We start from the raw sequence: 15,189 nt of genomic DNA, 5'->3' as shown, positions 1-15,189 counted from the left end.
CCCATCCCCCCCTCTCTCTACCCTCTTCGAACGACCCCTTCATCCAAGCGTTACACCTCTCTCCCTCTCTTTCCCCTTTTCTTTCTCTTTATGGAGCACGAAACACTCCACGATCGCATTAAGCGGATTTCGTTCGATCGACGAAGCGGTCGAACAAACAAATCGGCTGAGCGGGCGCGTTTCGTTTCGTTCCGTTTCGTGGACGATTGTGAGCGGCGGCGGTCGGCCATTGTGCCATCGCGCCGGCGAAGAATAGGCCCGCCTTGGGAAGAGTTTTGATTTATAACGAGTTTAAGCCGACCCAGATCACTCGGATATCTGGGATATCCTTCCCGCGAGAGGAGATCTCGCTTTCCGTTTCCTCGCAACCGTGTATACGTGGAATTTTGTTCATTGTTGTTTTTCGGCTATTATTGTTTTGTTATTCGTGGGTTAAACAGCGAATGAAAATTATTCAAATATCTGGATTTTATTCATTTATTTTTATACAAATTCTTCGATAAATTTCTCAATTTCACCAGGAGAAAGGAAAACATCATAATCCTTCGATTTTAAAGCATGTCGAAAATTAATTTACGAAACAGTCTTCCAAAATATTTCAATCCCCCCATTTCGCTTTATCTCGATATCAGAGCGGTATAATTAAGAGGTGGTTTCACACGAGTCGATTTCCACGATTGAATTATACTCAGCCACGAAGATTCGTCCCAAAAAAAGTCCCGATTCCTGTCGCGTGGCAACGTTACAACGTCTTCCCTCCTCTCTGCTACACGTTCCGTGCATACGGCGTTCCCACATCAGAATTCAATACACTCAATACAACGAAGGGTAAGGAGAATCTCGGCGAACTCGATAAAAATCGCGACATCTTCCTCCACCGTTTGGCCATTTGGGGGGAGGATGAGGCCTCGGTCTTCGTGACCGAAAAAAAAAAAGAAAGAAAAAGAAAAAATGGAGGAAATAAAAGAGAGGAGGAGGAATCTCTTAGACGAGAGAACGTAAATATTGTTCAAAGCAATTAATTCTCCGGCGGGCTACCACCTTCTCTTTGTCAGAAGGGTTCGCCTTGACAAAGAGGAAGAGGTTGGAAAGCCAGCCAGCCAGCCAGCCAGCCAGCCAGCAATGACCAGTGGCCACTGTCGTCAAAATACTCGAGGGGGTTGGGAGGGGAGGAGGGGGGAAGGGGTGAAACGGAGGATAAAAGACAAACGCCGCCTCATCGTCGTTGTCTGATCGTGGAGATTGCTTTATTTGAGCGCATTTAGCGATCGGGATCGAGAAACCTCTGCCGAATATTTTGTTGAACCCGCTACCGTGGAGGGGGAGAGAGAGGAGGGGGGAGAGGCGTAACGCATTAAGCATCAAAATAATGTAATCTGGCGGGCGGGATCGGGCGATAAATATAATCGAAGGGCAGAAATTTGTCGGCGAGTTTGCATATTATTCACCTGTGCGCCATTCTTTTGTATTCGAGATTGATCGATCTTCACTTTGGACGCCGCATTTGCAAATTTTTTTATTTACTCGTTGAAGAGGAGCTTTCGTTCATTTTTCGAAGGTAGAATTTTAATGAATTTTATCTTTTAATTGCAATAATTGTTGCTTGTTTTCGAATGAAATATTTCTTTTGTGTAAATATTCACGAATTTCATTATTTTCTTTTCTTTCAATTGGAGAAGAGCTTTCTTTCATTTTGTAAAAATAAAATTTTAATAAATTGAAATATTGTTTTCGAATGAAATATTTTGCCACGAAAATTGTAAATATTCACGAATTTGATTATTTTCCTTTCTTTCAGTTGGAGAAGAGCTTTCTTTCGCCTTGTAAAAATAAAATTTTAATGAATTTTATCTTTCCTTTTCTTTCAATTGGAGAAGAGTTCTCTCTCATAAGAGCTTTCGCCTAGTAAAAATAGAATTTTAACGAATTTTAATTGCAATATTGTTTTCGAATGAAATATTTTGCCACGAAAATTATAAATATTCACGAATTTCATTATTTTCTTTTCTTTCAATTGGAGAAGAGCTTTCTTTCGCCTTGTAAAAATAAAATTTTAATGAATTTTATCTTTCCTTTTCTTTCAATTGGAGAAGAGTTCTCTCTCATTTAGTAAAAATAAAATTTTAATAAATTTTAATTGTTTTCGAATGAAATATTTTGCCACGAAAATTGTAAATATTCACGAATTTGATTATTTTCCTTTCTTTCAGTTGGAGAAGAGCTTTCTTTCGCCTTGTAAAAATAAAATTTTAACGAATTTTATCTTATTGCGATGTTGTTTTCGAACGAAAAAGAAGAAAATTATAATCATTCGCGAATTTGATCGTTTCTATTTCTATTAAAAGTGTAAAAAATAATTTTCTTTATTTTCATCTCACTTAACTTTAACTTTCTTACAATTTCTCTTATATTACATATTGATTTTCTCCATTGTTACTTTATATACCTAAATCAAATCCAAATTGATATAAATACAATTTATTCCTATTAGATTCCAGCAACACGAGCAACTTTTAAAGTAGCATCTATTTATGCAGTTCACTTCATCGAAAAATTATTTCGAGCACATAAATCAATGGCATTTTCGACTCGTTCGCGTGACAAACTTGTGCGATTCAGTTCAATGTAGAAGTTGCAGATGCATGATTTATTCAAGAGATCGGTCTTCTTCAACTCGGGCTAAATCATATAATATTCATCGATTTGAAATGAGAGGTCAAGCCGCATATATGAATTCGAAAGTAATAAACGAAAAATAAGTGACAAGCAACGGGTGAATAAAAGAATCGAAATTTTTGAAAACGAGAGAAAAAGAAATATTTATTGTTAAACAACAAAATACAAAAACATTCCAATTATTATATACATATTCTTTTATAATAAATAACACTGTAATAATTACATATTCCTTATTTCATACGTATAGATTCAAATAGAAATCTTAACGATTAAAGCGTCCCATTTATATTTTTTTACTATCGAAAATATTATTAAGATGATATTTGTTTTCTTTTCATTCGTCTCACACATAGCGCGGATCTGAAAGATACGTTCGATAAAAGGGATCATACGTATTTCTCTATGTGTATCCTCGAAAGGTGTCGATACACAAGGTATCTTTTCGTTGGTGCGTGCGCTCCCGCGAATGCTTCCGGATTATAAACGCAGGTAGAAGGTGTGGTCGATCCTGGTGGATGCAACGAAAAACACGACCGCCCATTGTGAGGGATTCGATGATCCTATGAGTTTGACGTTCGGCTCGTAAATCGGTAAAAGATCCCCTACCTGTGATCGGGACAAGAGCGGGATATCTGGTGATTTTTTCTCCAATTGTTTTCTCAAAACTCACGCTTCTCGTATTGTTACGCGATCTGTATAATATCTTTTGATTATCTTCCCTCGATATCGAAAGATATCGTGGCAAAGAAGATGAATTTTTCATTTTGTTTTCTTATATTTTGCAATTATGAGAAGAGAATCGATTAATTATATTGTTGGTAATATAATAATTATTTTAGATAGAAAATTTTTAAACGATAGAACAATTTTCTCTCTCTCTCTCATTTAATTGGAGAAGATTAAATAAACTTTTGAGTTTTCACAATATTCGCACTTTCTTTCAAAGTTAGCGACTTTGGAGATTAATTGAATTGAAATTCCAAAGTATGAAAACTTGGAGAAATTTTTATTATTAAGAAATTACTACTTAAAAAAGAAGCTATTCTTTAACATTTTACGTGTTTACCTACATGAATGAAAACTGAAATTTGTATTTGTAATTGTAATAATATTATGATATCGAGCGAGGAAGGAAAAAGATGTTAACGAAAAAAGGTTGTTCGTTGGACAATAGAAGTTTTATATTAGGGTTCTTCCGAGTATTTCTCTACCGTTTCGCGTATCCTCCTACTTTTTACGATAAAAACATAGTTTGTTTCCTCAAATTTTACACTTTTCGTGAAACAAGAGTTCACACGTAATATTGACCCTAGCCAAATAGTGTTAATCATCAAGATGATATCTTTTCTTCCTTTTTTTTGCTCCTTTAACCATGCTAATTAAATATACCAAATATACTGGTATTGCGTCATTGCGCAGAATATATATCGATAATTGTCATTCTTGCACGAATTTTATTTATTAATAAAACTTTCTTCTCTATACGCGTCGTAAATTGTTAATATATTGTATAATCACAATAATTTTATTGCAAATTTTCGAAAAAAAGAATACGATTGAAAATTACTAACAAATCGAAACCTTCGAACAAATTATCCATTCAACGATCTTTGAAAATATCTTTGAAGGAAGAAATAATCGAAAGAAACGGAGCGGGATGGAACTAGGAAAGAATCAAAGGTGAAAAGAGCGAAAAGAAGGGGAGGGGAGGGGGAAGAGAGAAGAGTCATCGTCAAAGAAAGGAGGCTGCAGGTTCTCAAATTGCAATGAAACCCGGCACCGACGCGTCGCGTGGGTTTCGTATGACGACGAGACCACCGATGACGATGCTGTTTTTCTTTCGCCCCGAATATTACTCTTCATCCCTTACGATACAAACTTCGTATTTAGAGGAAACTGTAAACCAGCCGCAAATTACGAGGTAATTTTATTCCATATTCTTGCACCATACTCTTTCCACGAACGAAAGAGACAAATTTTCTCCAAATATTTCCATATTCTCTCTCTTTTTAGGAAAGTAAAACAATTTCTCGCTTTCTCGAAATTGGCGGGGGAAAGGATTATTTTGCAAATTCGAAAAGTTTATAAAATAATTATATTTGTCGACACATCGCCGTTTTTTTTTTCTTTTCTCTCAGTCTCAAAGAGCGCATTAATACATTTATATAATACAATAAATTATAAGTACCTGACTTGGTCCTTTTTTTTTTTTCTTTTTTTTTTTCTTTTTCTTATAATACATTATCTCGTTAAAAATCTACGCAATTAAAATATCGTTATTATTTTACAACATTTACACAAAGTTCTAGTATTTACAAAAAATTGTCTCCACGCTACGTTTCCATAATACGATAAATATTACAATGATAATATTGTTTTATAGAGGGAAAAAAAAAAATAAAAAGATAAACGACGCGATACACAATTTTATAAGAATCATAAGACGAAATTCTTTAATTACAACTGTAAAAGATAATACCTAAATCTTTCCCTTGTTAAAATTCTTGTGAAAATTTAAGAATTTATTCCACCGATATCTACTCCTCTCCTACTCTCTCAGTTTCTTCACTGACACTCCAGTTCCTTCCCGGATCGTAATATATCGTTACCAAAGTTCGTCCGACACGACGATTCCCTCTTTCATCCCCCCTCCCCTATGAAGCGAAAAGGCGCGGTTACTGCAACAGATCGTAAAGAGCCGTGATGTAAGACTGCGCCATCTGAAGCGTTTCGTATTTCGATAGTTGCCTGTCGTTGCCCAAAGACGGAAGATACGCCCTCAACCTGTCGAACGCCTTGTTCAAATTCTGCATCCTCCTCCGTTCCCTCGCGTTCGCGGCCAATCTGCGTTTCCTCACGATCGTCGAGCTCACGTATTTCCCCCTCCTCCTCGCCACACCGCTCCGGTTACTCCCGCTCCCGTCCATCCCCGACCCCACGTGATCCGCGCAGTCGCTCATCTCGGCCTCGTCCTCGCTGTCACCGTCCACGATCCCGTCCGAGAAACTGCTACCGTTGCTGATCACGCTCCCTCTCGACGACTGCGCCTTCTCGTGCTCCGTCTCCGCCTCGGGATCCCCGGTTCCATCCGTGGAATCCGCGTCCATACTGTTCGCCTCCTCCGTACCGCGATTGATCGTCGCCGTACTCCTCCTCTTTGCCCCGTACCTCTTGTTCAACTCCTCCATCGAGCCTAGCAAACGGTAGGTGACTGGAGTGTTTACGGTCTCGGGCTCGGACGATATGGACAAGGTTGTGGCGGGACTAACCGATCGCAAGCTCGCGGCTGGACTCGGCGTGTGCCATCCATCGCTCCGGTTCCCGTCGTAAACGATGCACTGAGGTATCGAGATCGTGCTTACCGGTGGCAGGTCGGATTTGCTCTTCGAATAGGTGTAACTCGGTAAATCCAGATACGCGCAGGACACCACCTCGTCCTCCCTCGGTGGAAACATGTATCCGTAACGGAACATCTCTTGTAGCTCCATCTCACTACTGCTCAATCTTCACTGTATTGTTTCTTCGTGTCGTACGTGTCTTTCGAGAAGTGGAAAAAGAAGAAGAAGAAGAAGAACGAAAACAACGAGAAGAAGGAAAAGAAACGAAACACAGGTTGCGCAGCGAGCAACGCAATTATATTTATAGCCGCGATATCGTAGCTATATTTATATTAGTTTGTTTAGATCCGGTAAACGGTTCGAATCCGCGGATTCGTGGGAAGGTTTCGAAACGAGGTTTCCACTCTCCACGGGTTGACACACGCCGACTCGGGCGTCGGGGTGATTCTAAAGTCGGTTGGCGCAGTGGCGGGGGATTTATGCGTTTTCGGAGCGAGGCACCCTCGTGCAGCACGTGCCGCTCGGCCAATCGGAGGCGGCCGCCTATCCCCACCGCTCGCGCGGCGAGGCAAAGCCGACCAGCCCCGAGCATGCGAGGGGCTAGGGCAACAGGTGGCATCGGCGCCTCCGTTCTTATACGATCATGTATAAAGTCGCACAGCTATTACCTTCGGTGACATACGTGAGCGTGTATTAATACGTATGTACGGGAATGGGAATATTAAGGGGCTCTATTGAATGCATATTACGCACACTTGATCCGCGTCATGAGCACAGAGCCGTTTCTTTTTCTCGATCTCGATCGAGGCGAGATTAAGTGTATGAGTTATTGAGATTTTTATTCGATGTAAAGAAATAACGAGAGACAGTTTTCTCGGTAATGATTATAATTAATAAATAATTAGCAATATCGTGATGATTTTTCTTTTTTAGTAGTGATCCTTGTTTAATGAGAAGCGTAAAATGCTTTAGAATTTCGTGAATTTTTGGAAAAATTAAATTTATAAATATTAGGACAAGGGAAAAGATCATGGTAGAGATCATTGCGATATCTACGTAAGTATTTATACACGACGTTATATTGTTATTCAGCATTGAATATCAAAATTCAATTACGCATTTTCGATAATTGTTCAAAATTATTGCCTCTAATCTTGATGTACACGATTTGTGCATCTACAATTTAAATACAATTTTTATCAATAAAAAAAAGAAAAAGAATGAACGAAAAATAAAAAAGGACAAAATTGAGTTATTTGAAGAAATAATTATAATTCAGGGTACACGATTAAGCAATCTGAACGGGTAAAACGATCGGGTGAAGCGATTGTGGAACGAGGAACGCGGTCCAGCGCAAAACCTTGGGAAAAGAACGGATCGTATCTTGAAAAGGGTGCAAATACCTCAGGGGCGTAAGGTCCAGTTACATTTTTACTCGCTCAATTAGCGAAAACAGATAGGATAAAGTTTGCGGCGAGCACGAAGGTGGTCCGCAGCAACCCGATCTCTGTCATTCCCTTCGGACACAGCCGTCTTGGATTTCGGGATCGTCCCGCCATTCCCTTAAAATTCTTCCTAAGTAGCGACACGATAATCCTTTGCTCGAAAACCTTTTTTTCTCTTTTTTCTTTTTTTGAGAAAATAAAAATACTCTTTTGACGCGTGTTTTCGAGTTTTTTTGAGAACGAGAAACAGTTTCCTTCGATGATCGTATCTTTCTATATTCTTTCTATACGTCGAAGAGGAAACTTTTAAGGGCAAAATTGTGTTTTTTTCCGGTTGTGTCGAAGATTATCGTTTTCATCGATCTTTGTTTTTAGGAAACAACAACGTTTCTTTTTATTGTGGAAAAGTAATTTTTGAATGAATTTGTAATTTGAATTAGACTCGATGAAATTGTTTCATTTTGATAATTTTGTTCCCATCGCTAAATGAACGATTAATAATTTTTTAAAAAAAACTTTACAATTTTTCCACGATATTTGTTCAATTCGAAACAAATTTTAAAATTGAAGTGAAATTTTAATTTCCTCGCGATGTAAGGATATCAAGTTTCCATTTTCTTTTTTTTTATCATTATCATTAAGTTTGAAACGGATTATTAAAGTAGAACGAGCGTGTAATTAATATACTCGATCGCGAGGAATACATTTATTTCTTTTCTTTTTTTCACATCTAAACACGTTCGCCATTTTCACGCGAGAAATATATATTCCTCCTCGTCGGATTAGGATGTAATTTAAAAATTGATTGCTTCCATCTATTATCTTCTTGTTCCAGAACGGAACTGGGACGGAACTAATAATTAGGGCTACGAAACGTAAGGCTCGTCTCTGTCTATCCTTGCTCTATTCAACCATTCAGCATTACCTTACCTCAACCTTCCACCTTTTGTTTCCACCTTTTTCCTTACCTGCTTCCTCACCCCCCTCGTTGCATCGGCTCAACCCACTCCACCCTTCTGTTTCTACCGCTTGTCAAAACTTTGCTCGAGAGTATCTTCGATTCTTCTGTCGATTAATTAAAGAGATTGCCTCGAATAGACGAAAACGGGAATGAAGCGAAAGAGGAATTAAAGGAACGAGTATCTTTAAAAAAATAACAATTGTTTCGACAATCTCGAAATATTCTCAATTACGAATAATCGTATTAATTTTTTACGAGGGATGAAATACGGAAGAAAAAGAAAAAAAAGAGAGGGGGAAAAAAAGGAAAGTGTGAGAAAGGAAAAAATGGATAACAACAGAAGGGATACATTCGAAGCAAAAATGATCCGAGGCGGGTCCGGCCGAGGATGCGCCCTGGGCGTGAGTCGAGTAATTAAATACAAAGTGCGCTCATTTGTGAGGTCAGTGGCAAATAACATGTTATCCGACCAGTGGTAATTTATGAGAATTATTGCCGTGTGATGCTTATTCCGTCTGACCCTCCACGAAGTTCGAATCTCGATGAATATATCTGTACATACATATATATATATATATATATATATATATATATATACATATATATATATATATATATGTATTTGGAATTATACATATCCCCATTCAATGAATATGTATATTTGTAGGAAAATAGAGACGTAAGGTTTCGCAGGGCAGACTAAACGAAGGAATGTGGGGATCGACTAATTATCATTTACTCCACCCCTCCGTTCTTTCCTTTCCTTTCTTAAGATTTTCCATCTTATTAATAATTCATCCGGTGGGAAGAAATATTTCCAGTTGAAAAAGATCGATTTTTCGAGAAAATTCTTAAAATACGAAAGAATTCGAAATTTATACAATTTTCCGTTTTAAATTTCGGTTATTGTAATTTCTACGTAATCCAGACACGTGGCTCGTATTGGCTACCACCAACGAATCTGTGTTGTTTTCCCTCGGACGCAAGGGTGAAATATCACATCATAAAATAACTTTATTTTCTTCTGGTCTTCTTGCCCGTTTGAACTTACCGCCACGCCGCCTAGTTATTTGACCGCCCTTGAGATATACCATTTTCGAGAGCGTAATCGCTAATCAGTCGTCCGATTTCAAAGAAAGGGACACGAGTCACAGATAAAGACCAGTTTCGAAGTGACTTTGGTTTTTCGGCTGAGCCGCTTTGACCACTGAAAATCTATATAGCTGCGCTTTGTTGGCAGATTTTACGATTTCTACGAAACCTTATTCCTTATATACACAAATCGCAACTTCCGTTCTCTAGAAACTTTCATACGTTTCGCGTATATGGAAGTACATAACCTTAAATAATCGATTCCATTTGATTATTTTTCCTGTGATAATATAGTGTAGACTTAAGAGGATGATTAAATATAATTTTTCCAAAAAATATTTTAATGTTCTAAATAGATTGCTTTTCGATTATTTTCAAAATTATTTTCTTTCTGATCAAGTATTCGATAAAAATATTAAAGCATCGGAGAATGAATAAACATTTGACGTAAAAATTGGAAAGTGTTGGATGGTTAAGTATGGATTTGAAATCTTTTATTTTTCAAAAAATATTTTACGAATTTTATTCGCTTTAATCGAGTATTCGATAAGAATATTATATTGGATGGTATATAAATTTGACATTAAAGCTAAAAATTGGAAGCTTATCTCGAATCGCAACTTTTGTTCTTTGGCAGAAATTATTATTCCTTTATTATCGTAACTCAATCACGTTTCCTTCTATATGTTTGACATGGAAGTTGAAGTATAATCTGAAATGAAATTGACACTTTTATTTTCCAAAAAATATTTTACGAATTTATAATGAATGGAATATTCAATATATCCATAACAGATCTAAAGAAAAATTCATCTATTTCTAACTTTAATTAAAAGAATCCAGAGAATAATAATTATGACTACATTAATTACATAAATTACAATGTTCTAAATAAATTGCTTTTGAATAAGGACAAATAATCCTCACCAAAAATTCGTAACATTATTTCACTCGATTTTTAACAAAATTATTTTCTCTCTAATCAAATATACACTCGACAATTACGAATATTACATTGAAAGATAGAATAATGAGAAAATATAGTGTAGTTTAACAAATATGTAATTTATTTTCCAAAAAATATTTTACGAATTTATAGTACGATCTTCTAAATTATTTTTGAATAATCAAGTATCTCGCATAAGAATGTTACATTGGATGATAAATAAATTCGACATGGAAGCTAAAAACGTGGAATAACCTTCTCCAAATTAAAACACTACTTCACTCGAGAAAATTATTTTCTCTCTAATCGAGTACTTCCTCGACAAAAATAAAAAGAAAGATCAAATATGGATTTGAAATCTTTTATTTTCCAAAAAAATATTTTACGAATTTATAGTACGATCTTCTAAATTATTTTTGAATAACCCAAATTAATCTCTAATCAAATATCTATATATAAGAATGTTACATTGGATGATAAATTCGACATGGAAACTAAAAACATGGAATAACCTTCTCCAAATTAAACCGCTACTTCACTCGAGAAAATTATTTTCTCTCTAATCCGACAAGAATATTAGAACACCGAAGAAACATTTGACGTAAAAATCGTAAAGCTTATCTCGAGTGGAAGAGATGCGGTTTTCATCTCGCCTTTCGTTTCGTTTCGAGGAGGTAATCTGGCCGCTTCGTAATAGTCGATGATGCTTAAACACGAATGGCGGCGGCGGCGGAACCACGTCACGGGGGCCCAGGCCCCTGGAAAGGACAAAATGAGGAATTCGAAAGCGGAACCGGATAATGCGGTAATTGTATTCCAGGAATCGGTTCGGCACGCACAACTCCTTAACAAGCGAGCCCTCGACGCGAGCCTCTCCCCCTTCCGATTCTCTAGACACGGCAAGTTGAACCAACCATAGAGCAAACCATAGTTGATTGCGGTCCATAGACGCAACACACTACGATCTATCTTTTTGATACCGCGTCAGTTCTCATTTCGGAAGCACAGGTGTCAGAGTCGCGGCTGTCACTTTCGAGCTGATTATCAATTACGATCCTTCCACCGCCAAAAACTAGTTTGTCTTCCATTCTCAGGAAACCTTCTCTCCTTGTGTCTGTAGGAAATACGCAATTTAACAACGAACTGATAAACGGATCGCAGAAATATATTCCAGAGTATGCATTATTATTGCAAAGGAGTCGCTCGTGTTTCTTCGAAATGAAATTTAATTATTAAAATTCCATCAAAGGCACTTGAGAAAAATGTAGAAACGTTCTAATTTTCACCTCAATCGCATTAATCATTCGTCAATTATCGATAACACCGAGGAAAATTAAACATGCATTGAAAATGGAATAAGAGATTAAGAATAATTTGTATCAATCGTCGTTTCCTTAAATTCTAAACGCGCATCGTTAAGGATGTAATATATGTACGTATAATATGAGTCGAGCCAGCCCTAATAAGATGGTAGTCTCGTAATTAACTTAAGCCTAATAGAGCGTTTAGTGGAAGATATCTTTGAGGTAGGTCCATTGTATTAGCATAAATCATGGAGGCAAATCTGTGGGGGCCTCCTAGATGAGCAACAGTTTATCATAGTTCACAAATGAAGGGGTTACCACACTGTTATAAGTCGCTCGTAATTACGGCCATGTCGATGTTTCAAAGGATTTTCCGCCGTGGCGGTCGGTCGTGAACGCGTTAAAATTTTTCTACGCCATCGATACCTGGGTTAACTGGAGAACAAAAGGAAAGGCCGCGAAGAAGAAGGGAAAATTCTTCTAATATCGCGCAATGTATCGAATGTAACGAGTCGATTCAATCGAGTCACTGGGGATACCTTATTTCGATATAGAGTACACAAAATTTATATGTATATTTATACGTATTTAATCATGAATAATAAAAATCGATCAATTTGGATATACAATTTCGAATTGATAGATATCAATTATGATTCATAACTCGTAATTATCCTTACTAGTTTTCGGCCGTGAGAATATGAAATTCGACAACATGGATTGATGCGGTTGAACCGGTAACGTGATACCCACGCCGCTTAATATTCGGTATAAAAATTGAATATAGCGTTACCATTGATTATTGGTAAGAATCTGCATACAGAAGTGCATTGGCTACCTGTGTGGTCCTGGAATATATAAAAAGTACATCTACAGTAGTTTTCTCGAAGATTCGATGCGAGATGAATAAAACGCTGCGTTTCATCCACCTACATTATCGTATCCTCGTCATATTTTTAATCGCTTCATCTTCCCGACAATTTTACAATTTTATTCCATTCGATCAACATTTCGTACAAATTTTCAGACTCGATGACCATCATCGTTAAAGCAACAGTGATTGGTTTGTTTGGAAAAATTATTTTTCAACATGTTGCCTAACCTGTAAATGAGCACGAATCGCGTAAAAAGAAAATAAAACTTTGTTGAAAAATATGTTTCTCGTGTCACCGCCCATTCCTACCATTTCCTTCCTCGATTTTGACCGAATCCAGGGGTAAAACGCGAAGGGATCGGTATTTGGATCCCACGAGATTTCACGGTGCCTATTTCCTACGGCATATATATCTATGCTAGCTTCATCCGCTGGCCCATAAAACCCTCGTTTTTAGATTAAAATCGTTACGATGGGTATAAGCTGGTTTTCAGGTTTTGGGCAAGGTTTTAATAATTACACGGAAAGGTAGTCACGGTTTTTCTTTTTTTTTTTACAAAAGATTAAGAAACGAGGAGGAGGAGGGAATGATTCAGGTAATAAAGCAACTTTTTATGGGAGCAAGTTTCAACTTTTATTGTAAATAACGAGAATCCAAGTTGGATGCTACAAGTACTTGCTTTTAAAAATTTAAATATATATTTTTGTATTTGAATACGTAGAAATTTCTGTTATACGTTCGACTTGTTTCTCGTCGTTAACGAAGATTCTCGATTGTCCATAACATTGTCCTTTTATTAAATAAAAGTAAGCAAGCTCTACAAGCGTGACAAACAGAATTATACGTATCCTCTGGCGAAATATCCTTGGAGAGGCCGAGCCTCTGGAAATCGCTCTGATTAACGTCAATGACGAGATAAATGGTCGAGCCAGGGATGCTAACCTGTTGTAACAAACGTAACACAATGGTGACGCGATACGAAGGCGATTTTTGGCGCTTCGGTTCGAAAAAACGGGCCGAGGCAATTCAACGCCATAGAAATGCTAACACGCTTTTAAGAAATTATCAAAGAGAGCCGCTTTTGCCAATAATCTACCGTGTCGGATGGAAAAAGAAAAGGGAAAAGAAAGGAAAAAAATACGTTATAGCCTCGCGTGCCAAGCGATTCATCCTTGCGAAACTCTCAGAATGTTACAAATTTAGTATTTAAAACTTGCCTCTCTCTCTCTCTCTCTCTATCTATCCATCTATCTATCTCTCAACGAAGATTCGTTTGTGAATAATTTATATATTGTTTCGCCACTTTTTCGACAATATATATAATTTTGACCATATTTTATGTTTATAATGATAATAATATATAATGATAATATGAATTTTTTGAATGTTTAGTTTTATTATGAGTCTATATAGATAAAGAGACTTGACAATTTTTATAAGAATGAAAAAATATTTGATCGGGTAACAAAAGAGATCTGGTTATTGAAGATTTCTAATTGTAAATTCTAACTCACTTGTACACACAGAGGAGAAAAATCTTCGTGATCAGCGAAAAGTGAATAGTTAAATGTTGCAAATTATCGTTATATCATCTTCTGGTTCCGAAATCACTGTATTTATGCAAATAACCGCCGAAAGGAGCAAACAACTTATATTTCGGATCTCCATAATTTGAGCATAAATAATACAAACTCTCAATTCCTGTTATACATAAACATTTCCTTAAAAATATCTTCAACAATCCAATTTCTATCAATTTTGATCTATTTCTTAAATTCTAACGCGAAACCAAATATTATTTCTAAGGAAAAAAAAGTTTACAAAAATATTAACAACTTTTAATAGATAAATAGTAAACAATAAATATATATCAAAACGTTATAAATTTGACAAACGAATATATTCATCAGAACGTTGCAAATAAATTAAATACTGAATTGAAAAAAAAAAAATTCGAAACCAATTTAACCGTAATGTTTTTATATATTTCACGTTATATCGTTCGAGGGAGAAAAAAAAAAGAGAAATGAAACACCGAGTCGCGATTAAGATTAACAAATACCGTTGGGCGAATAAGAAAAACAAGAAAAAGAAGGGAGAAGGCGAAACACGATACGATTTCCGTGGGTATAAAGGTACGAAAGCTTGCCTCGCGTATTTAAAAAGCGTGACCGTAGAGCTGTTGAAGTGGTGGCGGCGGCAGTGGTGATGCTGATTATGGCAGACAACGATCGGAAGCAACTTAAGGGCGGGGAAACGGAATCGGGGACTAGCAGCACGCGCCAGCCACACGCCTCGAGTCTTCTTGGGCCTTTTGCCTTCATCCTCAGACACGTACACCTGGGACAGTTGGCAAGCGAGAGACAAAACCCGGGAATGTCTACACTAGACAGTGTCTGCCTTTCGTTCGAGCAAAACTCGAGGAATCGAGGAATCGAATCGAGGAAGGGATAAAAAAAAGAAAATACAAAAATAATAAATGCAAAAGCTTTAAACTAAAACAAGAGGGAAAAAAGGGATAACAATTCTCGTTTTGGTCCTCTTTAAGA

General features: G+C 37.0%; 1 protein-coding gene across 1 annotated transcript; it reads right to left on the bottom strand.

The window, feature by feature from the left end:
* Nucleotides 1-4,760: 4,760 nt before the first annotated feature.
* Nucleotides 4,761-6,485, bottom strand: LOC108001584 (protein atonal-like). Its single transcript, XM_017062641.3, has one exon. It carries the CDS (start codon nucleotides 6,165-6,167, stop codon nucleotides 5,355-5,357), a length of 813 nt encoding a protein of 270 aa, XP_016918130.2. The 5' UTR covers nucleotides 6,168-6,485; the 3' UTR covers nucleotides 4,761-5,354.
* Between the last annotated feature and the right edge of the window lie 8,704 nt (nucleotides 6,486-15,189).

The sequence above is a fragment of the Apis cerana genome, linkage group LG12, assembly GCF_029169275.1.
Source record: "Apis cerana isolate GH-2021 linkage group LG12, AcerK_1.0, whole genome shotgun sequence".
Lineage (NCBI taxonomy): Eukaryota > Metazoa > Arthropoda > Insecta > Hymenoptera > Apidae > Apis > Apis cerana.
The sequence above is the reverse complement of the archived record's forward strand: the minus strand, read 5'-3'. Positions and strand labels throughout refer to the sequence as shown.